A 27653-nucleotide genomic window follows, 5' to 3' on the forward strand; every position below is an offset into this window, starting at 1 on the left:
CCCCCCAACCTCTCTGCTCCCCCAACCTCTCTGCTCCCCCAACCTCTCTTCCCCCCCAACCTCTCTGCCCCCCCAACCTCTCTGCTCCCCCAACCTCTCTGCTCCCCCAACGTCTCTGCTCCCCCAACCTCTCTGCCCCCCAACCTCTCTGCTCCCTCAACCTCTCTTCCCCCTCAACCTCTCTTCCCCCTCAACCTCTCTGCTCCCCCAACCTCTCTGCCCCCCCAACCTCTCTGCCCCCTCAACCTCTCTGCCCCCCCAACCTCTCTGCTCCCCCAACCTCTCTGCTCCCCCAACCTCTCTGCCCCTTCAACCTCTCTGCTCCCCCAACCTCTCTGCCCCCTCAACCTCTCTGCCCCCCCAACCTCTCTGCCCCCCTACCTCTCTGCCCCCCAACCTCTTTGAGCCCCCAACCTCTCTGCCCCCCCAACCTCTCTTCCCCCTCAACCTCTCTGCCCCCAACCTCTCTGCCCCCCTACCTCTCTGCCCCCTACCTCTCTGCCCCCCAACCTCTCTTCCCCCTCAACCTCTCTGCCCCCAACCTCTCTGCCCCTTCAACCTCTCTGCTCCCCCAACCTCTCTGCCCCTTCAACCTCTCTGCCCCCAACCTCTCTGCCCCCCTACCTCTCTGCCCCCCAACCTCTCTGCCCCCCAACCTCTCTGCTCCCTCAACCTCTCTGCCCCCAACCTCTCTGCCCCCAACCTCTCTGCCCCCTCAACCTCTCTGCCCCCTCAACCTCTCTGCTCCCCCAACCTCTCTGCCCCCCCAACCTCTCTGCCCCCTCAACCTCTCTGCCCCCCCAACCTCTCTGCCCCTTCAACCTCTCTGCTCCCTCAACCTCTCTGACCCCCTCAACCTCTCTGACCCCTCAACCTCTCTGCCCCCCCAACCTCTCTGCTCCCTCAACCTCTCTGACCCCTCAACCTCTCTGACCCCTCAACCTCTCTGATCCCTCAACCTCTCTGCCCCCCCAACCTCTCTGACCCCCCAACCTCTCTGCTCCCTCAACCTCTCTGACTCCTCAACCTCTCTGACCCCTCAACCTCTCTGATCCCTCAACCTCTCTGCCCCCCAACCTCTCTGCTCCCTCAACCTCTCTGACCCCTCAACCTCTCTCCCATCATCTCCACCTTCATTTTCTCTTCTTCTTCCTCCTTCTTTCCAGACCTGGGAATGGGGCCTTCTGTGCCCCATAGAGCATCAGGGTCCTTGGCTGAAGCCCCCTAACTCTGCCCCTCTGGTCCCTTCCAGGCGCCTCCTCCCACTCCCTGAAGTATTTCTACACCAGCATCTCAGAGCCCAGTCAGGGGCAGCCCCACTTTGTCGATGTGGGATTTGTGGACGGTCACGTCTTCGTTCACTATGACAGCAACAGTCGGAAATACAAGCTCGAGTCTCCTGGATGGAGAAGGTGGGGAAGGAGGATCCCCAATACTGGGATAGAAACACCGGGCTATTACGTGCCTCTGAGGAGGGGTTCAGAGAAGGCCTGGAGATTCTGAGGAATCGCTACAATCAGAGCGAAGGTGAGTGATGGGTCAGGTGGCTCCTCCGGCCCCATATTCCCCTCCCCAGGAACCAGAGGGGGGGGAGAAAGGGGGGGTCCCTTCAAAGGGAGAGGCTGCTTCCACACCTTTTAAATAGTCTTTTTAATATATTTATTCTTTTTTAAAAAATCCATATAACTGACATTTTCTGCCAATTGTACTTATTGAAAACTTGTTTAAATTTATCCATCTTTCTTTCTGAATGTTGATATTGATATAAACTGAGATAAAAAGAGACCGAAATCTCCCCTCCCCCCCATGAAATTTGGAGGGTCAGACCTTGGTGGATCTCCTGCTGTGGGGGAGGAAGGGAATCACAGGTCTCCCCCCCCCCAAAAAAAGGCAGTGGATCCTAATTAAATTCTGGGTCAAGCAGGTCCTCATCCTCCTCTCTGTTTCCACCCCAGAGAAATAAGGGATCAAGTGCAGATCCACCCGGAATGACCAGATCCCTCTTTCCTTCACCCCCTATTTGGAGGGACAAGGGGCCCCCAAATGCCAGGAGCTTCTGCTCACCCTCCAGTTGGAAGGAGGGGCCAGGAAGACCCAAACGGGGTGGGGGCTCTTGGGGGGGCACAGGGCCAGGATCCTCCCAATCCTGAGAGGGAAAGACAGAGAAGAGAGGATCCTCCATTTGGGGCCCTTCCAGAGTCTCTCAGAGCCTTCGTGGCTTCCCATCCTTGGTCCCTCAGGCTGAACCCCTGCCCTGCCCTCTTGGTGGGGCTGCCCTGGAGGGGGGGAGGCCTTCTTCAGCAGCCCCCCCCCCTTCTGCCATCTTTGGGGGACAAGATTCACCTTCAAGGAACCTTGTTTGGGGGCAGGGGCTGAAAGCACCTGTGGGTCTAGTGGGAGCCTCCTTTCCAGGCTAAAGAGCCCCAAATGTCCCAACCTTCCCTCAAAGGGGGGCTGCTTCCCCCCTCCCCTCGCCTGAGTCGCCTCCTCTGGACCTTCTCCAGCTCCCTCCTCTCCTTTTGGGGGTCTTTGGGCCACAACTGCTCCCAGTATTCCAGATGTGGTTGCTCTGCCTTGATTCATGTAAAGGCTTTGGGACATCAGCCTCTCTTGGGTTCTCAATACGATTTTAATGATACCTTGTTTGCATTTTAAACATTTAAAATACAGTGATCCCTCGAGTTTCGCGATCTCGATCTTCGCGAAACGCTATATCGCGATTTTTCAGCAATTGTGACCATCTCGATCTTCGCGAAGGCTATATCGCGATTTTTCCCACCAGATGAGGTCACTCTCTTCCTTCCTTTCTCATCTTTCTTTCTCTCTCTCTTTCTCTATGTTGCTTCTTCCTCTCTCACACTCTCTTCCTCCCTCTCTCATCTCTCTTTCCTTCTCTCTCTTTCTCTCCCCCTCTTGCTCTCGAGTGGCCGCCTAGCAGCTGATCTGCTCGGCAGCGCAGCAGCAGCGAGGAGCCGAAGATCTTCGGCTCCTCGCTGGTGCTGCGCTGCCGAGCAGATCAGCTGCTAGGCGGCCGAAGGAACCTTCCCTGGGTCTTCCCCGCCGCCTCGGATCCCGCTGATGCCCGCCCGCCGTTTGCCGCTTGCCCCGTTCGCCCGCCGCTCGCCTCGTTCGCCCGCCGCTCCTCTCGTTCGCCCGACGCTCGCCTCGTACGCCCACCGCTCCCCTCGTTCGCCCGACGCTCCCCTCGTTCGCCCGACGCTCGCCTCATTCGCCCACCGCTCGCCTCATTCGCCCACCGCTCGCCTCGTTCGCCGCTCGCCTCGTTCACCCCCCGCTCGCCTCGTTCGCCCGCCTCTCGCCTCGTTCACCCCCCACTCGCTTCGTTTGCCCGCCTCGTTCGCCACTCGCCTCGTTCACCCCCCCGCTCGCCTCGTTCGCTCGCCTCGTTCACCCCCCTCGTTCGCTCGCCCCGTTCACCCGCCGCTCGCCTCGTTCGCCCGCCGCTGTCGGGAAACCCCCCACCCCAGTACTTTGAATCCCGCCGCTTCTGCTGGATACGGGCGATGGGGGGGCGAGCTGCCACAGCCCTGGCTTCCGCGCCGCTCGTCCCACCCACCGCCCGTATCCAGCAGAAGCGGCGGGATTCAAAGTGCTGCGGTGGGGGGGGCTGTCGGGACAAGCCGCGCACAAAGGCCGAGGCGAGGCTGAGCAGGAGAAGCCAACCAGCGAGGCGGTGGGCTAGGAGCCGCAGGCGAAAGGAGCTCGGGCATCGGAGCGCGGCGCCAGGCATTGTTCTCCGGACCCCGCCCGCTCAGCCCGGCTGCTGGATTCAAAGTGCTGGGGTGGGGTGGGGCTGTCAGGACAAGGAGCGAGGGGGCTGCGAAGGGGCGCACGCGGCAGAGCTCCGGCGGAGGAGAGGTGGCGGGGAAAAGCTCTCTCTCCCTCCCCCCCCGGAAAAAAGAAAGCAGCCCCAGCCAAAGACGCCCAGCGAGAAAGAGGCCTCCGCGCCGACTTTTCTCGGCAGCTGCCCACGCCCGGCTCTCTTGGCAGGCAGAAGCAACAAGTCCGGCTCGGAGGCCTCTTTCTCGCTGGGCGTCTTTGGCTGGGGCTGCTTTCTTTTTTCCGTGGGTGGGGGAAGAGGGAGAGAGAGGTTCTACCCACCACCTCTCCCCACCGCCTCACGGGGGTCGCGTGAACGTGCTACATACATACTGTATTGCATCCCTGGGCAACGGGGAAACCCCAAGACCATGTAAGCTGAAACCGAGCGGTTTGGACTTCCCATTCCTCCAAGTCACTTCGCCGCTCGTGTCCTGGCTAAACCGGGTGGCAGGATACAGGCTTTGAGTTTTGGCTACGGGGGGAGAAGTAGGACTTTCCTACCTCCCTCCCCCCGTAGCCAAAACTCAAAGCCTGTATCCTGCCGCCCGGTTTAGCCAGGACACGAGCGGCGAAGTGACGCCCAGCGAGAAAGAGGCCTCCGAGCCGGACTTCCCATTCCTCCAAGTCACTTCGCCGCTCGTGTCCTGGCTAAACCGGGCGGCAGGATACAGGCTTTGAGTTTTGGCTACGGGGGGAGAAGTAGGACTTTCCTCCCTCCCTCCCCCCGTAGCCAAAACTCAAAGCCTGTATCCTGCCGCCCGGTTTAGCCAGGACACGAGCGGCGAAGTGACGCCCAGCGAGAAAGAGGCCTCCGAGCCGGACTTCCCATTCCTCCAAGTCACTTCGCCGCTCGTGTCCTGGCTAAACCGGGCGGCAGGATACAGGCTTTGAGTTTTGGCTACGGGGGGAGAAGTAGGACTTTCCTACCTCCCTCCCCCCGTAGCCAAAACTCAAAGCCTGTATCCTGCCGCCCGGTTTAGCCAGGACACGAGCGGCGAAGTGACGCCCAGCGAGAAAGAGGCCTCCGAGCCGGACTTCCCATTCCTCCAAGTCACTTCGCCGCTCGTGTCCTGGCTAAACCGGGCGGCAGGATACAGGCTTTGAGTTTTGGCTACGGGGGGAGAAGTAGGACTTTCCTACCTCCCTCCCCCCGTAGCCAAAACTCAAAGCCTGTATCCTGCCGCCCGGTTTAGCCAGGACACGAGCGGCGAAGTGACGCCCAGCGAGAAAGAGGCCTCCGAGCCGGACTTCCCATTCCTCCAAGTCACTTCGCCGCTCGTGTCCTGGCTAAACCGGGCGGCAGGATACAGGCTTTGAGTTTTGGCTACGGGGGGAGAAGTAGGACTTTCCTACCTCCCTCCCCCCGTAGCCAAAACTCAAAGCCTGTATCCTGCCGCCCGGTTTAGCCAGGACACGAGCGGCGAAGTGACGCCCAGCGAGAAAGAGGCCTCCGAGCCGGACTTCCCATTCCTCCAAGTCACTTCGCCGCTCGTGTCCTGGCTAAACCGGGCGGCAGGATACAGGCTTTGAGTTTTGGCTACGGGGGGAGAAGTAGGACTTTCCTACCTCCCTCCCCCCGTAGCCAAAACACAAAGCCTGTATCCTGCCGCCCGGTTTAGCCAGGACACGAGCGGCGAAGTGACTTGGAGGAATGGGAAGTCCAAACCGCTCGGTTTCAGCTTACATGGTCTTGGGGTTTCCCCGTTGCCCAGGGATGCAATACAGTATGTATGTAGCACGTTCACGCGACCCCCGTGAGGCGGTGGGGAGAGGTGGTGGGTAGAACCTCTCTCTCCCTCTTCCCCCACCCACGGAAAAAAGAAAGCAGCCCCAGCCAAAGACGCCCAGCGAGAAAGAGGCCTCCGAGCCGGACTTGTTGCTTCTGCCTGCCAAGAGAGCCGGGCGTGGGCAGCTGCCGAGAAAAGTCGGCGCGGAGGCCTCTTTCTCGCTGGGCGTCTTTGGCTGGGGCTGCTTTCTTTTTTCCGGGGGGGGGGGAGGGAGAGAGAGCTTCTCCCCGCCACCTCTCCTCTGCCGGAGCTCTGCCGCGTGCGCCCCTTCGCAGCCCCCTCGCTCCTTGTCCTGACAGCCCCACCCCACCCCAGCACTTTGAATCCAGCAGCCGGGCTGAGCGGGCGGGGTCCGGAGAACAATGCCTGGCGCCGCGCTCCGATGCCCGAGCTCCTTTCGCCTGCGGCTCCTAGCCCACCGCCTCGCTGGTTGGCTTCTCCTGCTCAGCCTCGCCTCGGCCTTTGTGCGCGGCTTGTCCCGACAGCCCCCCCCACCGCAGCACTTTGAATCCCGCCGCTTCTGCTGGATACGGGCGGTGGGTGGGACGAGCGGCGCGGAAGCCAGGGCTGTGGCAGCTCGCCCCCCATCGCCCGTATCCAGCAGAAGCGGCGGGATTCAAAGTACTGGGGTGGGGGGGTGTCCCGACAGCGGCGGGCGAACGAGGCGAGCGGCGGGTGAACGGGGCGAGTGAACGAGGCGGGCGAACGAGGCGAGCGAACGAGGCGAGCGGGGGGTGAACGAGGCGAGTGGCGAACGAGGCGGGCAAACGAGGCGAGTGGGGGGTGAACGAGGCAAGCGGCGAACGAGGCGGGCGAACGAGGCGAGCGGGGGGTGAACGAGGCGGGCGAACGAGGCGGGCGAACGAGGTGAGCGGGGGGTGAACGAGGCGAGTGGCGAACGAGGCGGGCAAACGAGGCGGGCGAACGAGGCGAGCGGGGGGGTGAACGAGGCGAGCGGCGAACGAGGCGGGCGAACGAGGCGAGCGGGGGGGTGAACGAGGCGAGCGCGAACGAGGCGGGCGAACGAGGCGAGTGAACGAGGCGAGCGGGGGGTGAACGAGGCGAGCGGTGAACGAGGCAGGCGAACGAGGCGAGCGGGGGTGAACGAGGCGGGCGAACGAGGCGGGCGAACGAGGCGAGCGAACGAGGCGAGCGGGGGGTGAACAAGGCGAGCGGTGAACGAGGCAGGCGAACGAGGCGAGCGGGGGGTGAACGAGGCAGGCGAACGAGGTGAGCGAACGAGGCGAGCGGGGGGGTGAACGGCGAACGAGGCAAGCGAACGAGGCGAGCGGTGGGCGACCGAGGCGAGCGGCAAACGGCGGGCGGGCATCAGCGAGGATCCGAGGCCGCGGGGAAGACCCAGGGAAGGTTCCTTCGGCCGCCTAGCAGCTGATCTGCTTGGTAGCGCAAGGAGCCGAAGATGGGGTTTCCCTTTTGCGTGGGCGGCTGGGAAACTCCAATCTTCGGCTCCTCACTGCTGCTGCGCTACCGAGCAGATCAGCTGCTAGGCGGCCGAAGGAACCTTCCCAGGGTCTTCCCCACCTCCCACACGCAAACCCCACCATCTGCGCACGTGCGGCCATGAAAAAAAATGGCGCGCATGCGCAGATGATGTTTTTACTTCCGGAACCCTACATCGCGAAAAATCGATTATCGCGAGGGGTCCTGGAACGGAACCCTCGCGATAATCGAGGGATCACTGTAATTTGCATTAAGCCTTTTGAACAAAAGATAAAAACTAATAGAAGGTAACATAAAGTAAAGGAGGAAAAGGAAACTAATCAAAGAAAAATAAATAAAAGTCCATTTTCCCCATGGGGAGATCAGGGAATCTCCTCTCGAGGGAAGGATCAGGCTGGAGCTCATGGGGATCTCCCTCTTCCTCCAAAGGGAAGATCTCTGGCTGAGCAGAAGATGCAGAGAAAGGATCCCCTCCCCCGACATTCCTAGGTGGGGAAAGGGAGGGAAAACACTGGTCAGTTTAGTTCAACTGTCCTTCCAGGTGGGTTTTCCCTTAGATTTGAGAGATCCTGGCGTCCTTCCTCCCTCTCAAGCCCAAACAGGAGTGGAAACATTTCAGGATTTCCTTGTGGTTTTTTTCAAAGATTCAGTTTTCTTTTAAATCCACGAATCTGGTCACTTGAAGTCTCAGTATCTTCTCCAGGGCCTTGCAAAGACTGTGGACTTCAAGCTCATTTCAAAGGCCAATAACCGGTCAGGTGTCCAGATCAGACTGGGCCACTTGCTGCTGTTGCTGAGGAAAATATTCCTTTGTGGCCCTTCAAGGCTTCATTCCCACATTGCACTAAACCATGGTTTGTTTCTGGTTAGACCAAAGTGGGAACCGGCCCTTGTGACTTGATGCTATTTGTGAACATGGACCAAGATTTATGGTCACAGGGATCCCTGCAAGCTTTTATGTAGATCCACCAGATCCTCTTTGAGACCACCAGATTCTCAGTCCCTCTTTGCAGCCGCAGATCCAGGCTCCTGTTCCCTCTCTGGGATCCCTTCCTTTCCCCCCAGAGGAACAGCAGAGAGAAAGATGGAATGATCTCCGTCCCTCTGTTTCTTTTCCCCTCCTCCTTCTCTCCGTCTCCCTTGGGATCCTCTGCTGCCTTTTCCAGATTCCCTTTTCCTGGGAAGGTTCAGGGACTCCGTCCTGGGGGGAGGGGAATGCAGGGAGGGAGGGGGAGGGAGGGGGGAAGGGAGGTTAGTGATGGGGGCTTCCTTTCCCTTGGACTCTGGGGAGGAAATGGGGGTGTCAGTGCCTCTGTCAAAGTCCCTGCAGGAAGGGGGGCAGCTCTGTCTGTCTTCAGGACTCCCGAAACCATCCTCCTCTCTTGTCTTTCAGGCCTGCACACATGGCAGTTGATGTATGGCTGTGAGCTCCGGGGAGACGGGAGCAAAGGGTTTTTTTATCAGTATGGCTACGAAGGGAGGACCTACATCACCTTCGACAAGGAGACTCTCACTTGGGTGGCTCCCGACCCCCAGGCCCAGATCACCCAGAGGAAATGGGATGGTTTACCAGGATTGAATCAGGGAAGGAAGGCCTACCTGGAGGAAATCTGCATTGAGTGGCTGGAGAAGTACCTGTCCTATGGGAATGAGACGCTGCTGAGGACAGGTGAGCATCTGAATGGAGACTGGACTTTCCTCCTTTATGGACGGATCTCTTGGACACATTCAGTCCCTTTGAGTCCCTGGTCTGCAGCCTGTTTTCTCCCTGGTGGGAATCCCCTCCCCCCCTTCCAGCCTCTCTCCAGGACACGGGAAGCCCTGATTGGTTCTCACTACCAGGCAGCCATTCAGTGGACCAGGAAATGCAGCCTCTGCCTGGCAGGTGTCTGGGTGGGTCAGGCAGGAAAAGCCCTTGAGGGTGTCCAGTCCACTGCCCACAAGGAGGGAACCATTTGGGGCCATTCAGTGAAACCCCCTTTAGCCAAACTGTAGTCGAGAGTCGTGGGCAGCCTTCATCCCCCCCCATCCCAATTAACTCACTTGGGCAAAAGGGCCATGGATGAGGGGTTATTTTCTTTCTGGGGGGGGGGTTCAGGGTGGAGCAAAATTTATGTCAATCTTTCTCTTAAGCCTCAAACAGGTTCCCACAATTCTCACTCAGCCTTTCCTCTTAACTCCCTTCAGGAACCCCCCCTCCCCCCACAGGGGGACTCAGATTATAATCTTTCCCTAGGAGTTTTTATTAATTTACCATCTAGAATACCCCTCCCCCCTAGGTCTCTCCCTTCCCCCCTGGGGCCCTTGATCCCTCCAGGATCAGCTGCATGAGATTAGGATCAATGGGGGAATCCCCCCCACTTATCATCACCAACAGCCCCTCCCTGCTTGGGGAAGAGGACCCCCTCTCTCATCCCATTGACATCATTCTCTCTCTGCCCCCCCCCCCTTTTCAGAGACAAAATCTCTTTTCCAAATTGATCAGTGTGAGATTCCATTTGATCTCTCTTCCCCTTAAAGTTGGGTTTGTGTCCAATTTCTGAGCCGCAGTCCCTTTGGGACTGGGCGGCATAGAAGTATGTATGTATGTATGTATGTATGTATGTATGTATGTATGTATGTATGTATAAATAAATAAATAAATAAACAAACAAACAAATTCCCTTCTTTTTTATTAAAAGAAATTAATAATAAAACAAAAGCAAAATCTATTACTATTATTACTATCTTCTCCTCTTTTTCCATCCCCGTCTCCTCCCCCCCTGTGTGTGTGTGTGTATGTGAACTCTTGGACCATTTCCAATAACAGTTGAAGGCTATTGGAAATGGTTCAAGAGTTCACACACACACACACACACACACACACGGCTGTTTTTTTTTCTCTGTTTTATTTGGGTGCTTTTTACCATATGCTTTAAATCAAGAGTCATTTCTCTCTCTTTCTCTCTCCCCCTCTTGCTCTCTTTCTCTTTTTCTCACTTTCTCTCTCTCTCTCTCTACCTCGCTCTGTCTGTTGCTGTCTCTCTCTCCCTCACTCACTCCCTCACTCTTTCTCTCTTGTTTTCTTTTTCTCTCTCTCTATTGCTTTCTTTCTCTCACTCTTTCTTTCTCTCTCTTTCTTTCTTTCTCTCTCTTGTGCTCTCTCTTGCTATCTCTCTCCCTCCCCCTCTCTTTCTCTCTCTCTCTCTTTCTCACTTACTTTCTCTCTCCTTCTCTTTCCATCTTGCTCTGTCTGTTGCTCTATCTCTCTCTCTGTCTCTCTGTCAGCGAGGGGGCTGCGAGAGCGCTTTCTCCAAGTGCTTCGGGAACGCCTGCCTGCCTCTACTGCAGCCCCCTTGCTGAAAGCTCGGGACGAAAGCACTCCCAGCGAAGGGGCTGCAAGAGGGGCGGGGCAGGCATTCACAAAGCGTGAGGAGAAAACCCTCTTGCAGCCCCCTGGCTAGGAGCGTGGATGAGGAGGAGGAGAAGTCACAGCCGCCACCACCGTGGGAGAAGTCGCGCCCCAAGGCGGGAGGTGGAGAAAGCTGGAGAGGGGGCAAATTGGGCGTGTGGGGGACAGCGGGGAGAGGCCAGGGGCGCGAGGGGGCCAGAGGCACCATGGGGAGGTGGGAGCGGCCGCGGCTCCCTTTCCTTCCACCCATGTCTACTGCGGGCTGGCAGGGGGATGGGGAGCGCGCACGGCGCCTCCACACTTTTGTTGCTCCCCGCCACCAACTCCAATGTCCGGCTCCTTGCGCGCCCTTGGGAAATGGTGTGTGTGTGTGTGTGGTATTTTGGGGTGTGCGCTAGCGTGCGCGCGCTACTTACACAAGACAGTGGTTTTGTCCCTTGGAAAGAGGCCTGGAGCAGCCTCAGATTCAGGGGAGCAGAAGAGGATGCAGAAAGTAGAGAGAACCTTCTGTGTTGTGGCTGTTTTGAGAGGGAACCTAAGAGACCATCTCCACTCTCCCTCCCCTGAAGGGAGCAGCCCAAGATCAGCCAGAGGTCAAAGCAGACAGAGAGGAATTTCCTTGGACCCTCAATTTGCTGCCGGAGGTTTTTCAGGCTGAGTCCCTGGGAAGGACTCAAAATCAGGAGTTCTTGTGGTTGAGCGTTTTCCAGATTCGGAGCATTTCCCAAAACCCCTTGAGATGCTTCAGGTGTGGAGGGGGAAATAGGGGGAGAGTTTCCTGCCCCTGATTTTCTCACCCACCTTTCAGTCTCTGGAGGGGCTCAGAGTCAATTCCGGTGTTTCCGCAGAGCCTCCAGTGGTGACGGTGAGCAGCAGGACGAAGGTGGAGGATGGGATGGAGACGCACGTCTGCCGGGTCCACGGCTTCTACCCCAGGGAGATCGATGCCTCCTGGATGAGGGACGGGGAGGTCTGGCTGCAGGACACCTTCCATGGGTTTCTGGCCCCCAACACAGATGGGACCTACCACTACTGGATCAGCATCCAGATCGACCCCAAAGAGAGGGGCCGCTATCGTTGCCACGTGGAGCACGACGGCCTGCAGGATCCTCTGGACTTGGAGCTGAAGGGTGAGAGACTGCAGGGAGGGAAAGGCCGGGCTCTTTGGCAGCCTGGAGGGGGGTGGGAGAGAAATATGACTCCAGATGTGTCTAGATGTGAACATACCTGAGCTTTAATCCATTGGTTTTTCCATTGTTTGAGGTTGGTGAAGCTGCAGGGACCAGACCCTAGAACTGACTTCAGCGGATATTAAGGAAACTACAGAATCCCATCACAATACTTGGCTGATCCTGATGAAAGGCCCTTAGATCCTCTCTTAGGCCTCCCCTGGTTCTTCCTCCCAGCAGAAAAGCAGCAGTTACACTGAGCACCAGAAATAGATTTGCTTTTGTTTACAATTGCCCTCATCACCTGCCCACATCACCTCAAGGCTCGACTACTGTAATGCTTTCTACATGGGGCTACCTTTGAAAAGTGTTCGGAAACTTCAGATCGTGCAGAATGCAGCTGTGAGAGCTATCATGGGCTTCCCAGGTATGTCTATGTTACACCAACACTCCGCAGTCTGCATTGGTTGCCGCTCAGTTTCCGGTCACAATTCAAAGTGTTGGTTATGACCTATAAAGCCCTTCATGGCATCGGACCAGAATACATCCGGGACCGCCTTCTGCCGCACGAATCCCAACGACCGGTTAGGTCATTATCATTTTATCATTTTTATCATTTTATTGGATTTGTATGCCGCCCCTCTCCGTAGACTCGGGGCGGCTAACAACAGTAGTAAAAACAACATGTGACAATCCAATACTAAAGGAGCTAAAAACCCTTATTTTAAAACCAATCATACATACGAACGTATCATACATAAATTGTGGAAGCCTAGGGGGAAAAAATATCTTAATTCCCCCATGCCTGACGACAGAGGTGGGTTTTAAGCAACTTTCGAAAGGCAAGAAAGGTGGGGGCTATTCTAATCTCTGGGGGGAGTTGGTTCCAGAGGGCCAGGGCCGCCACAGAGAAGGCTCTTCCCCTGGGTCCCACCAAACGACATTGTTTAGTTGACGGGACCCGGAGAAGGCCAACTATGTGGGACCTAATTGGTCGCTGGGATTCGTGCGGCAGAAGGCGGTCCCGGAGATAACCTGGCCCGGTGCCATGAAGGGCTTTATAGGTCATAACCATCACTTTGAATTGTGACCAGAAACTGATCGGCAACCAATGCAGACTGCGGAGTGTTGGTGTGACATGGGCATATTTAGGGAAGCCCATGATTGCTCTCGCAGCTGCATTCTGCACGATCTGAAGTTTCCGAACACTTTTCAAAGGTAGCCCCATGTAGAGAGCGTTACAGTAGTCGAGCCTCGAGGTGATGAGGGCATGAGTGACCTTGTGCAGTGACTCCCAGTCCAAATAGGGCCGCAACTGGTGCACCAGGCGAACCTGGGAAACGCCCCCCCTCGCCACAGCTGAAAGATATTTCTCTAATGTGAGCTGTGGATTGAGGAGGACGCCCAAGTTGCGGACCCTCTCTGAGGGGGTTAGTAATTCCCCCCCCAGGATAATGGATGGACAGATGGAATTGTCCTTGGGAGGCAAAACCCACAGCCAGGGTTATCAGGGTTGAGTTTGAGTCTGTTGACACCCATCCAGACCCCAACAGCCTCCAGACACCGGCACATCACTTCCACTGCTTCATTGACTGGACAAGGGGTGGAGATGTAAAGCTGGGTATCATCTGCATATTGATGATACCTCACCCCATGCCCTTAGATGATCTCACCCAGTGGTTTCATGTAGATATTAAATTGCAGGGGGGAGAGGACCGACCCCTGAGGCACCCCACAAGGGAGCAACCTAGAGGTCGACCTCTGACCCCCCACTAACACCGACTGCGACCGACCAGAGAGGTAGCAGGAGAACCACTGAAGAACAGTGCCTCCCACTCCCAACCCCTCCAGCCGGCACAGAAGGATACCATGGTCGATGGTATCGAAAGCCACTGAGAGGTCAAGGAGCACCAGGACAGAGGATGAACCCCTGTCCCGGGCCCGCCAGAGATCATCCATCAGAGCGACCAAAGCAGTTTCCCTGCTGTAGCCGGGCCTGAATCCAGAATGCTGAGGACCTAGATAATCGGCTTCTTCCAAGGACTGCTGGAGTTGAAGTGCCACCACCTTCTCAACAACCTTCGCCATAAAGGGAAGGTTGGAGACTGGGCGGTAGTTATTAAGCACGGCTGGGTCCAGAGAAGGCTTCTTGAGGAGGGGGCACAAGAGTGCCTCCTTATAAAGGGCCAGAAAGGACCCCCTCCCCAAGAAGGCATTGACAATCTCCTGGACCCAGCTCAGTGTCACCTCTCGACTGGCCAAAACCAACCAAGAGGGACACGAATCCAGTAAACAGGTGGCGGAATTCACAGCTCCAATGGCCTTGTCCACTTCATCAGGTGTCACCAAGTCAAACTCCGCCCAGACAGATGGACAAAGACGTTTAGCCCCAGTCACCTCGACTGACTCATTGTCACTCGACTCTGTTTCCCAATTGGAGTCGAGGTCCACCCGGATCCGAGCGATTTTATCAGCGAAAATCGTGTTAAAATCCTCGGCACTACTCTGCAAGGGCTCCCCAACTCCCCTCTGATTAAGAAGGGAGTGGGTCACCCTAAACAGAGCGGCCGGGCGGGATTCCGCTGATGCAATCAAGGCGGAATGATACGCGCATCTTGCCGCCTTGAGCGCCACTTTGTAAGTCTTAACATGTGCTCTTACAAGTGTTCGATCGGATTCGGACTTACTCTTCCTCCATCGCTTCTCTAGACGTCTCTTCTGGCGTTTCAACTCCCGGAGCTCCTCGTTGAATCATGGGGCTCTACGGGGTCTAACGCCACGGAGAGGTCGCAACGGCGTAGAGTCGGTCTTCTCCGGGTCCCATCGACTAAACAATGTCATCTGGCGGGACCCAGGGGAAGAGCCTTCTCTGTGGCGGCCCCGACCCTCTGGAACCAGCTCTCCCCAGAGATCAGAATTGCCCCCACCCTCCTTGCCTTTCGTAAGCTTCTTAAAACCCACCTCTGTCATCAGGCTTGGGGGAACTGAACTACCCTTTTCCCCCTAGGCCTATACAATTTATGCATGGTATGTTTGTTTGTATGTTTGGTTTTAAATAAGGGTTTTTAAATTATTTTAAACATTAGATTTGTTATATGCTGTTTACTACTGTTGTTTGCCCTGAGTTTATGGAGAGGGCCAGCATACAAATCTAATAAATAAATAAATAAATAAATAAAGTGGAAGAATCAGGAGGACTCTGGTAGCCCCTTTTCTGAAGGCAAATTTTGGCTGGACAGATGGACATCAGGAGTCAGAAAAGAGGCTCCCAAGTCTGAGCTTTTTCCCATCAGAGACTAACAGGGTTTCCTGCTTTAAAGGTCAAAAGGTCACTCTGTGTTGCTTCTCTAAGAAAGAACTTGCACATTATTTTATAATACAATATGTGAATTCCTCAGGCTCAGCATAAAACATCTCCCCAGGCCTATATAGAAACATAGAAACATAGAAGACTGACGGCAGAAAAAGACCTCATGATCCATCTAGTCTGCCCTATTTTCTGTATTTTATCTTAGGATGGATATATGTTTATCCCAGGCATGTTTAAATTCAGTTACTGTGGATTTATCAGCCACGTCTGCTGGAAGTTTGTTCCAAGGATCTACTACTCTTTCAGTAAAATAATATTTTCTCATTTTGCTTTTGATCTTTCCCCCAACTAACTTCAGAATGTGTCCCCTTGTTCTTCCCTCCTGGACCTTATTTAACCCTTTAACATATTTAAATGTTTCGATCATGTCCCCCCTTTTCCTTCTGTCCTCCAGACTATACAGATTGAGTTCATTCAGTCTTTCCTGATACGTTTTATGCTTAAGACCTTCCACCAGTCTTGTAGCCCGTCTTTGGACCTGTTCAATTTTGTCAATATCTTTTTGTAGGTGAGGTCTCCAGAACTAAACACAGTATTCCAAATGTGGTCCAAATATAGTTTTATGTATGGTATGCTTGTATGTTTTTTAAATAATGGTTTTGACAGTTTTTTAATGCAATGGGATCTTAGTTTATAGTTTTTAACTATTACATTTGTACACATATTTTTTTATTTGTATTCTGTGAGCCGCCCCGTCTTGGGAGAAGTGCGGCATACAAGTGTAATAAATAATAATAATAATAATAATAATAATAATAACAACAACAACAACAATAATTTAAAACCCTGTGTTGCTTCTCTAAGAAAGAACTTGCACATTATTTTGATATGAGAATTCCTGAGGCTCAGCACCCAAGGGAAAAAGCCCCCTCTCAAAGAACTCTGCATATGCTCAGAAGTGTCCCAAACCTACACCAGATTTCCAAAGTTTCAAAATTCACATTGAAACTCCATTTTTTAAATTGATGATTGTCACGATGCAGGAAATAATCAAATTTAATTGCTCTTTCTCCCAATTCAGAACCCACCGATTCAAAATCCAACCTTTGGCTCATCATTATCGGCTGCGTTGTGGCTGCTCTGGTTGTGGTGGGTGTGATTGCTGGGATTGCTGGGTTCCTGGTGTTCTTCAGTAAGTATCTTTTTTGGGGGGGGATGATGGAAGGAAGATGGGGAGATTCCCCCATGTCTTTCCCTTTGGGGAGCTCCTTCTGGGCCTCCTTCTGTCCTGTTGTCCCATCCCTCTTGGGGAGCATCTGAGATCTCAGCCTCTTGCTGGGACTCCAGTCTCGGTTCAGCTGAGTCTGAGATTCAGGCAGTCTGAGGTTCTTCTGAGTTGGGAAGAGGTCTCCCAGTTCCTCTGTCCCCCTCAAAGGCTTTGATCCTTAAGAGCAGCAGGTTTCCATGGGAACCTCCCTCCCCTCCCAGCTGCTTCCCCCAATTCCCCTCCCTCCATCTTGGAGGCAGCAGGTCTCTCTTGGGGCGAATCAGGAGATACATTTGTATTTTGAAGATCTTTCTGTCTTTATTGATGGGACAAAGTGACTGTGAAATATCTCCTGGGATTCTTCCATCTACGGAGGGAGAGTTTGGATGATCTCTGGTGGATCCTTTTGAGCTTTCACTGATTTTTGTCCTTGCAGAGAAACGTCAGGATGGCTACAAAGCTGCAACAAGTGAGTGATTTGTCCTCTTTCCTTGTAATGTCAGGGAACCAAATAGCACCTGAGAAATAAATCAAATTCCACGCCTGCGCTTTCACGCAGGGGTTGATTTATTAACAAAGCCATTTCTGGATTTCAGCTTGATCATTGCAACTCTTAAGATTCCCTTATGATTACATCCAGGTTAAAGTTCATATCATATCCCCACTCCCACAAGTGCAATCCTGTGGACCCATCCAGTGCAGGGACCCCTATTTCCTTCCTAGTTCAGTAACCTTGGACTCTGCGTAAAGGAATGTGTGGTATTATAATCTCTCTCTCCCTCTCTCTCTCAAACACACACACACACACACACACACACACACACACACACTCTCTCTCACTCACTCACTCTCCCCTCCCGTCTCTCTATCACTGCTAATTGTATGTCAGGCCAACCTCTGACTTCACATAATAACTTTTGGCCTGACACGCCAACTTAGAGCAGGGAAACCATCAGTTGAGTGTGTGTGTGTGTGTGTGTGAGAGAGAGAGAGAGAGAGAGAGAAAGTGTGTGTGTGCTTGTATGTCCTATCTTCCTCTTCCTCCTAAGAACCAGGCTGGGGAAGATGGGTCCCCTTTTCCTTACAGTCAGGCTCTTTTTGGGAGTGGAGTCCTCAAGGAGAAACATATGGGAGAAGAACCTTCAAGAGGATGAGAAGATCCAGATGGTGGAAGGTCCCTCTGACTGAGAACATGCTCTTTTCCCCAAGTAGGCAGAAGGGAAAGGCTTGGCCAAAAGAGAGTCGGAAGCTTCATGAAATTAGGCATCAAAAGTTTAGGGAAAAGGAGCTTTGGGGGATGCCAGCTGGATCTCCTCTTGGTCTCCCATCCCAAAGGCTCTCTACGTAAGAACTATACTGTTGGGCGAACCCATCGAAGTTCGGGTTAGGCGGTTTCGGCCGAACTTGGCGGTGGAGTTCGGGTAAATTCACCCAACCCCAACACCTCTGGCCCCGCCCTCCCTTCTTCCGCCAAAGCAGCCCGCGGCCACCTGTCTCCTTATAGAAAAGGCTTGGACGTCGCAGCCGCGCTTCCTCCGTTAATTTCTTTCCCCACCGCGTGCGCAATCATGTCAGTTTCCCCTGTGAAAAAGCAGAAGATGGAGCAGCTCAAGCAATACACCACCATGGTGGATGATGACCATGGTGGCTGAGCCTTTTTCGTAAGAAATAAAAGGAGACTGGTGGCCACGGGCAGCTTTGGCGGAAGAAGGGAGGGCAGGGCCTACGTCAACACTTGCCCCCCTCCCCTTTCCAAAGAGTGCCAGGGAGAGCTAAGGCTGCCCTGGGCAATGGGCGCAACAGGGGAGAGAGCTGCGCCACCTCCAAGCCCAAAATACCTGCCCTGGTGCACGCAGCCGCTCTCCCGCCTTGGTTGCCCTCTGCTTGGGCTTTATTTCCCGCCCCCCCCCCAAAAGAAGGTGGGCTGCCCGGGGTTGATGGATTTCCCCGCCTCGGGAATGGCGCTGCAAGCAAAAGGAGGCAGGGAATCCCATTTGCTTGCCGCCCATGCTGGAATTCCCAGGGCGGGGCTTTGACGTCATGGAGACTCCTTCCTGGACGGGGCCGAAATGGGGGAGTTGGGGAGGAAATAAAGCCATGGGCGGATGGGGAGAGCAGCCGGGCTAAGGTCGCCTGTGGGGGCAATGGCAGCGGTGGGGGGTCGTGGCCATCTTGTGCGCTGAAGGAACAACTGGCCAGCCAGAGCCCTCCCCACCTCCCCCGGGGCCACTCCCTGCTTTGCTCCTCCCCTTTTGGAGAAAAAACAAAAGAAAACCTTCCCTCCAGGGTACCAACATTCACCTGCTTCAATTTGGCGCCACCTCCGAAGGGCTTTAAAAAGGGCGGAGGAAATCCGGACCATTGGAGCACAAAGATGGAGGGGTTCTGGTTTGGTATGCCGAACACTGCAAAGTTCTGCAGGGACCCGAACTATGCAAGTTCAGTTCGCCAACACTACTGATTACAAAAAAAACCTCTGGACCATGTGTATCCTTTTACGTCAGCTCTGCCTTCTGGCTTTATATGATGTAGATATACGTTTGTATTTTGAAAATCTTTCTGTCTTTACTGATGGGCCAGAGCGATGGTGAAATATCCACTACTGTGGGAGAGTTTGGGTGATTTCTGGTGGATTCATTTGAGCTTTCACTGATTTTTGTCCTTGCAGGGAGATGTCGGGATATCTCTAAAGCAGCATTAAGTGAGTGAATTATCCTCTTTACATGTAATCTTCAATTTAGAACTGGCCTCAGAAGGACTATCACTTGAGGATTGTGTGTGTGTTATTATGTTTTCTGAGTGTGGTAGGAAAATGGGGAGATTCGTCCCAAATCTCTCCTTTTGGGGAACTCCTTCTGGGCTTCCTTCTATTTATTTATTTTATTTATTCATTTGTCCAATACATAAATACATAGGAAGAAAATAGACATGTGATAATATAAAAAGAGGGTGAAAGTGGGCTTAGAGGAGAGGATATATGAAAGGAAGAGAATATATAAGAGAGGTGAAAGAAAGGAAAGACAATTAGACAGGGGATGAAAGGCACACCAGTGCACTTATGTACGCCCCTTACTGGCCTCTTAGGAACCTGGAGAGGTCAATCGTGGAGAGTCTAAGGGAGAAGTGTTGGGGGTTAGAGGTTGACGCAATTGAGTCCGGTAGTGAGTTCCAAGCTTCGATAACTCGATTGTTGAAATCATATTTTTTACAGTCAAGTTTGCTGCGGTTAATACTAAGTTTGAATCTGTTGTGTGCTCTTGTGTTATTGCGGTTGAAGCTGAAGTAGTCATTGACCAGTAGGATGTTGCAGCATATGATCTTGTGGGCAATACTCAAATTGTGTTTTAGGCGCCGTAGTTCTAGGCTTTCTAGGCCTAGGATTGTTAGTCTATTTTCGTAGGATATTCTGTTTCGAGTGGAGGAGTGAAGGGCTCTTCTGGTGAAATATCTTTGGACATTTTCAAGGGTGTTGATGTCTGAGATGAGGTATGGGTTCCAGACAGATGAGCAGTAGTCTAGGATGGGTCTGGCAAAAGTTTTGTAGGCTCTTGTGAGTAGGGTGAGGTTGCCTGAGCAGAAGCTGTGTAGGATCAGGTTGACAACTCTAGAGCAGCGTTTCCCAACCGGTGTGCCGCGGCACACTGGTGTGCCGCGAGACATGACCAGGTGTGCCGCCAAGCTGCAGCTGGGCGGGGCGCTGCCGGTACTTCCGTCCTGGGGCTCCCGCTCGCAGCTGTCCCCCGCCTCCTGCTCGATGCCGCGGTTTTCGGCGCTCTCCTGCTGGGCGCCAAAGAAGGAAGGCAGGAAGAAGGAGAGCTCTATTCTTCGCGCCTTTTCCCCGCCTTCCTTCTTTGGGACCCAGCAGGAGAGCGCCGAAAACCGCGGCATCGAGCAGGAGCCGGTTGACAGCTGCGAGCGGGAGCCCCCAAGACGGAAGTACCGGCAGCGCCCCGCCCAGCTGGAGCTTCTCCTGCGTCGACGGCAAGTTTCCTTTGTGGCCCGGCGGGAGGGCACTGGCGATGGGAGCGGGGGGCGGGGGCGGCCGCAGGCAGTCGTGGGGAGATGGCGGCGGCGAGAGGGAGCGCTCTCTCTCTCTCTCTCAGCTGACTGCAAGCGGGAGCCCTGACGGTGGCGGTTGGACGTGCTGCTAGACGTCGTACATGCTGGCGCTGCGGGCCTGGCATATACGGTGTCCAGCAGCACGTCCAGCTGCCGCCGTCAGGGCTCCCGCTTGCAGTCAGCTGAGAGAGAGAGAGAGAAAGAAAGAGAGACATATAAGAGAGGCAGAGAGAGAGAGAAAGAGAGACATAGCAAGAGAGGCAGAGAAAGAGACAGAGCAAGAAAGAGAGGCAGAGAAAGAGACAGAGAGAAAGAGAGAGAGAAAGAGAGACATAGCAAGAGAGGCAGAGAGAGAGAGACAGAGCAAGAAAGAGAGGCAGAGAAAGAGAGACATAGCAAGAGAGGCAGAGAGAGAAAAAGAAAGAGAGACATAGCAAGAGAAAAAGAGAGACTTAGCAAGAGAGGCACAGAGAGAGAGAGAAAGAGAAAGAAAGAGAGACATAGCAAGAGAGACAGAGAGAGAGAAAGAGAGAAAGAGAAAGAAAGAGAGATAGCAAGAGAGGCAAAGAGAAAGAAAGAGACATATAGCAAGACAGTGAAAGAGAGAGAGAGAGCAAGAGAGAGAGAAAAGCAAGAAAGAGATAGCAAGAGAGACAGAGAGAGAGAGCAAAGGAGAGAGAAAGACATAGAGGAAGGGAAGGAGGGAGAGAGAAAGAGAGCAAAAAAGAGAGGAAGAAAGAAAGAGGGATGGAGAGAGAGAAAGAAGGGAAGGAAAAGAGAAAGAGGGAGAAATAGAGCGAAAGGGAGGAAGAGAGAGGGTTTTTTTGTCCAAACTTTTCTTTAGCCCTCCCCCCCGCCCCGCCCCCTTTCAGTGTTCCCCGGGATTTTGAAAATATGAATAATGTGCCGCGGCTCAAAAAAGGTTGGGAAACACTGCTCTAGAGGCTTTTTTGGTGATATTGTTGCAATGGGCTTTAGCACTTAGGTCATTCGATATTAGTATTCCAAGGTCTTTTACAGAATGTGGGTTGGCAGTGAGAGATTGTTTATTCAGTTCGTATGTGCAGTTAGAATTCTTTTTGCCAATGTGGGGGATAGAGCATTTGTTGGTTGATATTTGAATTTGCCAGGTGTTAGACCAGTCTGAGACAAAGTCCAAGTCTTTTTGGAGAGTGAGTGTGTTATCAGTGGTGTTGAAAAGTTTCACATCGTCGGCAAAAAGAACACAGTTGCTTTCAATATGGTCACAGAGATCATTGTTGTAGAGAATGAAGAGAGTAGGACCTAGTACGCTTCCCTGGGGAACGCCACTTATGACAGAGGCGGGGGTGGAGATGGCGCTACCAATTTTGACAATTTGTTGCCTGCTTGACAGGAATGCAGTAATCCAGTTGTGGAGGAGTCCTGAGATGCCATAGGATTTGAGTTTTAGTAGTAGTTTGTCGTGGACCACTGAGTCGAAGGCTTTGCAAAAGTCTATATAAATTGCATCAATGGATTTTCCTTGGTCGAGGAGGGTAGCATCTGAGATCTCAGCCTCTTGCTGGGACTCCAGTTTAGAGTTGGCTGAGTCTGTGATTGGGACAGTCCGGTCTTCTCCTGAGTTGGGAAGAGGCATCCCAGTTTTGTCCCTTTCAAAGGTTTTGATTGAAGAGCAGCAGAGAAGATATTTCTATCTTTATAAATGGGACAAAGCAACTATGAAATATCTCCTGGGGTTCTTTCTCCTACAGAGGGAGAGGTTGGATGATCTCTAATGGATTCTTTTGAATTTTCACTGATTTTTTGTCTTTGCAGAGAGACCTCAAGATGACTACAATGCAGTACCAAGTGAGTGATTTGTCCTCTTTCCATGTAATCTCCAACTTATAGCAGGGATCAAAGGAAGCATCACTTGAGAAGTGTGTGTGTGTGTGTGTGTGTGTGTGTGTGTATGTTAAACACAAAAGAATCATGATGCTGCAGAGTTGTGCTATACTCGCTCATAAGAACCAGGCTGGGGAAGATGGGCCCAGTTTTCATTTCAGCTGAGTTATTCTTGGAGGTGGAGACCCTATGGAGAAACCTCTGGTGTGAGAAACCTTCAAGAAGGTGAGAAGATCCAGCTGATGGAGACAATCCCTTTGATTGAGAAGCTGCTGAGTTTCCCAGAGATGTGGAAAGGAAAGGGTTGGCCGTAGCATAGTCAGGAAGCTCTGTATAAGTGACCATGAAAAGGAGGCTTTTTGAGAGAAAAGAGGCTTTGCTGGATCTCTTCCTATGGATCTCCTCTTGGTCTCCCATCACAAAGGCTCTCTTAAGTCATAACTGGTTACACAAAGAAACTTTGGATACATCTGTATCTTTTTAGGTCAGTTCTGCCTTCTGGTTTAGTGTGATATACATACAAATTGTAAGAATTATTTTCGATGTCTTTTTAGCCAAAGCAATTTGGTCCAAACTCTCTCCATGTATTTGTGAGTCTTTGATTGTGTGTGAGAGAGAGAAAGGGAGGGAGAGGGTAAAGGAGGGAGAGAGAAAGGGAGGGGGAGGGAAAAAGAGGGAGAGAGAAAGGGAGGGAGAGGGAAAAGGAGGGAGGGAGAAAGGGAGGGAGAGGGAAAAGGAGGAAGGGAGAAAGGGAGGGAGAGGGAAAGGGAGGGAGGAGAAAGGGAGGGAGGAGAAAGGGAGGAAGGGAGAAAGGGAGGGGGAGGGAAAAGGAGGGAGGGAGAAAGGGAGGGGGAGGGAAAAGGAGGGAGGGAGAAAGGGAGGGAGGGGGAAAGGGAGGGGGAGGGAAAAGGAGGGAGGGAGAAAGGGAGGGGGAGGGAAAAGGAGGGAGGGAGAAAGGGAGGGGGAGGGAAAAGGAGGGAGGGAGAAAGGGAGGGAGAGGGAAAAGGAGGGAGGGAGAAAGGGAGGGAGGAGAAAGGGAGGAAGGGAGAAAGGGAGTGGGAGGGAAAAGGAGGGAGGGAGAAAGGGAGGGAGGAGAAAGGGAGGAAGGGAGAAAGGGAGGGAGAGGGAAAGGGAGGGAGGGAGAAAGGGAGGGAGGAGAAAGGGAGGAAGGGAGAAAGGGAGGGGAGGGAAAAGGAGGGAGGGAGAAAGGGAGGGGGAGGGAAAAGGAGGGAGGGAGAAAGGGAGGGAGAGGGAAAAGGAGGGAGAGAGAAAGGGAGGGAGAGGGAAAAGGAGGGAGGGAGAAAGGGAGGGAGAGGGAAAAGGAGGGAGGGAGAAAGGGAGGGGGAGGGAAAAGGAGGGAGGGAGAAAGGGAGGGAGAGGGAAAAGGAGGGAGAGAGAAAGGGAGGGAGAGGGAAAAGGAGGGAGGGAGAAAGGGAGGGAGAGGGAAAAGGAGGGAGAGAGAAAGGGAGGGAGAGGGAAAAGGAGGGAGGGAGAAAGGGAAGGGGAGGGAGAAGGAGGGAGGGAGCTGGGGTCAGAAAGAGCTGAGCTTCTCCACCTCTAAGCCAAGAGAGAGACTTTCTCACCCTCTTTTTCTTTCCTTCTTTTCCAGCAAATGACAAAGGATCCAGCAGTTCAGAGCAGGGTAAGTGGGAGGGAGCGACTCCTGCTGCTGCCTCAGCCATTCGGTCTCTTTGCAGGACTTTGGGGGGATGGGGATTCAGGATTGGATTGGATTCAGGCAGGGGAATTCAGGCAGCCCAGAGTCTGCATGGTGGAGCCTTGACCCCCATTGGAGGAAAAAGCCCTCAAGTCTTTGAGGGGAAATAGGGAAATTACTGGCAATGCCACGATCCCTAGTGGTTAGAGACTCTTCGGGTGGCAGAGCTGAGACCTGGCTGACTCTGGAGGGGGTGGGTGTCCTTCTCTCAGAGATGTCCTCATCTGGATTTAATGTTTGGCCCCAACTGGGAGTCCAGGGCAGAGGAAGTGGGGTGCAGTGGTCATCTGAGAATCTCTTTTGGCACTTGGGCTTTTGAAACATAGAAACGTAGAACATTGACAGCAGAAAAAGACCTCATGGTCCATCTAGTCTGCCCTTATACTATTACCTGTATTTTATCTTAGGATGGATATATGTTTATCCCAGGCATGTTTAAATTCAGTTACTGTGGATTTACCAACCACGTCTGCTGGAAGTTTGTTCCAAGCATCTACTACTCTTTCAGTAAAATATTTTCTCACGCTGCTTCTGATCTTTCTTCCAAATAACCTCAGATTGTGCCCCCTTGTTCTTGTGTTCACTTTCCTATTAAAAACACTTCCCACCTGAACCTTATTTAACCCTTTAACATATTTAAATGTTTCGATCATGTCCCCCTTTCCCTTCTGTCCTCCAGACTATAGTTTTGCTTCCCAGGTTTCTGGTTGTGACTCTTTGTTTCTGACTTTGGGCTCACAGGACCAGTTGGGCCTGTTGCTACTGTACCAGCCTCTCTGATGCATGGCCACCTCCCTGCCTCAGCTGCTGGGGACCATCTCAGGGTTGGCATGGAGTTGCCCAGGATTATGGTTCTCCTGGGAGACTTCAACCGGCCATCCCTGGGTTTGGCCTCGGAAGCAGCCCAGGAGTTCATGGCCTCCCTGGTGTCTGTGGGTCTCTCCCATATCGTCCTGGGTCTGATTCGAGACCCCAATCACACACGGGACATGATCTTGTTGTCAGACCAAAGGGAACATGATCTGATGGGGGAATCTGGTTTTTATTTATTGATTTACAGTGATCCCCCGCTCGTTGCGAGGGTTCCGTTCCAGGACCCCCCGCAACGAGCGGGTTTTCGCGAAGTAGCGCTGCGGAAGTAAAAACACCATCTGCGCATGTGCAGATGGTGTTTTTAACTTCCGCAGCGCTAGCGAGGAGCCGAAGATTGGGGGGCGGGGCGGCTGTTTTAAAACGTCGCCGCCGACATGGGGGGCTCGCTAGCACCCACCCGAACCCCCAACCCGGGTTTGGGGGGGTGCTAGCAAGCCCCCCATGTCGGCGGGGATGTTTTAAAACACCCGCGCGGCTTTCCAATGAGTCCCGAAGACAAACGCAGAAGTTTGCCGTTTGTCTTCGGGACTCATTGGAAAGCTCCGATCGTTTTAAAACAGTTGCGCCGTTCTCCGCTGACTCCGGGCGAACTTCCCCCCTTTAGGAGTCAGCGGAAAACGGCGCGCCTGCTTGGCTTCGCTCGCCGCTGCAGCCAACGCGCGCTACGATCTTCCGGGCCAGCCAGGCTCAGTGACGGAAGGCAGCTGCTTGGCCCAGGATGCTGGGCCGAGAGGAGCCGGGCTTGATCCGCTGAGCCTGGCTGGCCCGGAAGATCGTAGCGCGCGTTGGCTGCAGCAGCGAGCGAAGCCAAGCCGGCAGCAATGTCGCCGCCGCTGCAGCCAACGCGCGCTACGATCTTCCGGGCCAGCCAGTCTCAGCGGATCAAGCCCGGCTCCTCTCGGCCCAGCATCCCGGGCCAAGCGGCTGCCTTCCGTCACTGAGCCTGGCTCGCCCGGAAGATCGTAGCGCGCGTTGGCTGCAGCGGCGGCGACATTGCTGCCGGCTTGGCTTCGCTCGCCGCTGCAGCCAACGCGCACTACGATCTTCCGGGCGAGCCAGGCTCAGTCACGGAAGGCAGCTGCTTGGCCCGGGATGCTGGGCCGAAAGGAGCCGGGCTTGAAGATCGCAGCGCGCGTTGGCTGCGGTGGCAAGGGCTTGCAATGGAGGGTGGAGGAAGCGGCCATGGGAGGGCGAGCTGCCTCAGGGAGGAGGATCGGGCGGGACCAGGTGGGGGCTGGAATTTCTCCACTGGGAAGAAGCGGCCAGGGCGAAGGGCGGGCGAGCGGCGAAGGGCGGGCGAGCAGGTGCTGGGGAGGGCTTCTCGCCCTCCCACCAGCAAGAGGGGGAGCGAACGGCGTGGGCAGGCGAAGGGCGGGCGAGCGGTAGCGAGTTTGCGTGGGCGGTGGGGAAACTCCTCGCTGACGCCAGCAAGAGGGGGAAGACCCAGGGAAGCCGCCCAGCAGCTGATCTCCCGGTTGCCATCTACGCATGCGTGCCCATAGAAAAAACGGGCACGCATGCGTAGATGGTATTTTGACTTCCGGGTTGAAAAATCGCGAAGTACCCTGTTCGCAATGGTTGGGGACGCAATAAACGGGGGATCACTGTAAATGTTCTACATGGCAGTTTATTGAATTTTACTGTGAGCTGCCTAGAGTCACCTTAATGGGATATTTGGGGTGGAAGCTCAATTAATTAATAAAAAGTTTTACATCCTCTGAGAAGTTTGTGAAGCTGAAGAGGTTTAATGGTGAAGAGAGAGATTTGTCCTCCTCACAGGAAAAGACATTGATTCATTATGTGTCTTTCTCTCCAATCCAGGGAGCAACCAGACCGTTTAGCAGCCCCCCCCCTTGCAGGTGAGTGGTGTGGTGGGGGCCGTGGGGGGGGAAAAGGGCTTTGGAGTCCAAGGACCAAGTGGGGGTGAAGATACTTTGGAAGTCCCTCTTCTCTCTCCTATTCACAAACACTGGAAGGGAAGGGATTTAGGGGAGGGGGCTCTGGGGAGGGGTCTCCCTGCCCCCAAACTCTGATCCTCTGGCAGCTCTCAGGCTCTGTGACTGTCTGGATCCAACTGACCCTTGGATACTTTCTCCTTCCTCTTTGTAGTGGACAGCATAAAGAGAGGAAGGAAGATGGATCTGCCTTCTCCTGAATTGGACCAGACTCTTAGGTGACCCTTCCTGCATGCTGGAACCAGGACAGATTTTGGAGTCTTTCATCATTGCTTTTATCATTGAATCAGTAACCTTTTAAATTTATGATTGAGGAGCAGAGAAGAAAAGAATATATTATGTTACTAATTGTTGGATTAAAATATTTCAAATTGGATTTGGTAGATAATAGTTTATAATAGATACTGTGGATTGCATAACCCCCTTAATGGGCTTCTGCTGATTATTCTTAGTGGAGAAAGATTAGAGGTTAAAGATGAGGTTTTAGAGATGCACTTATAGAGAATGGGGTGAGGAAGAGGATGAAGAGTTTCTTGGTTTTACTTTAAGAGAGATTTCTAAGTTGTTAATTTCATTATGCTTGTGGGGGATAAAGGTGGGGGTTTATTTCTTTTTTCCCTTGTGTGTGTTATTTGGTTAATTTAATCTCCCATGAAACTATTACTAGCTGTGTGCTTTCTGAGATTTTTGTCACTAAAATAATTAATGTACTTTTAAGCGATTATTGCAGAGTTAATTGAGTTATAGGGTAACACAAAATTTGACAAATAATCAGTATACAGAGTGTAGCGTTTGACACTTATTTTTTATAGATTGCCATTTATGGATTTTCATGATTTAGAAAAATGGAACGTGAGATCAATTGCACTGTCAGGCTGCTACCTCCGCATATATTGTAATTTTGCCAAAATTGTTTTCTGAAAATAAATGATTTCTTCTACTCTTACCAGAGTTG

General features: G+C 53.3%; 1 protein-coding gene across 2 annotated transcripts; it reads left to right on the plus strand.

The window, feature by feature from the left end:
* Positions 1-1233: 1233 nt before the first annotated feature.
* LOC139159721 (major histocompatibility complex class I-related gene protein-like) lies at positions 1234-27644 on the plus strand. 2 transcript variants are annotated; one of them, XR_011557823.1, is made up of 10 exons: positions 1234-1527; positions 8485-8760; positions 11331-11612; positions 16043-16153; positions 16665-16697; positions 18515-18929; positions 22085-22117; positions 23763-23795; positions 26565-26602; positions 26853-27644. XR_011557823.1 is itself a non-coding variant. In XM_070737075.1 (10 exons), the coding sequence occupies exons 1-9, from the start codon at positions 1404-1406 to the stop codon at positions 26582-26584; spliced, it is 945 nt and encodes a 314-aa protein (XP_070593176.1). In that variant the 5' UTR covers positions 1235-1403; the 3' UTR covers positions 26585-26602; positions 26853-27644. The 2 variants fall into 2 exon arrangements, 1 of the variants encoding a protein (XP_070593176.1); XM_070737075.1 differs by having other exon boundaries at positions 1235-1527; positions 18897-18929.
* The last annotated feature ends 9 nt before the right edge of the window (positions 27645-27653 follow it).

The sequence above is a fragment of the Erythrolamprus reginae genome, chromosome 2 (assembly GCF_031021105.1).
Source record: "Erythrolamprus reginae isolate rEryReg1 chromosome 2, rEryReg1.hap1, whole genome shotgun sequence".
Taxonomy (NCBI): Eukaryota; Metazoa; Chordata; class Lepidosauria; order Squamata; family Dipsadidae; genus Erythrolamprus; species Erythrolamprus reginae.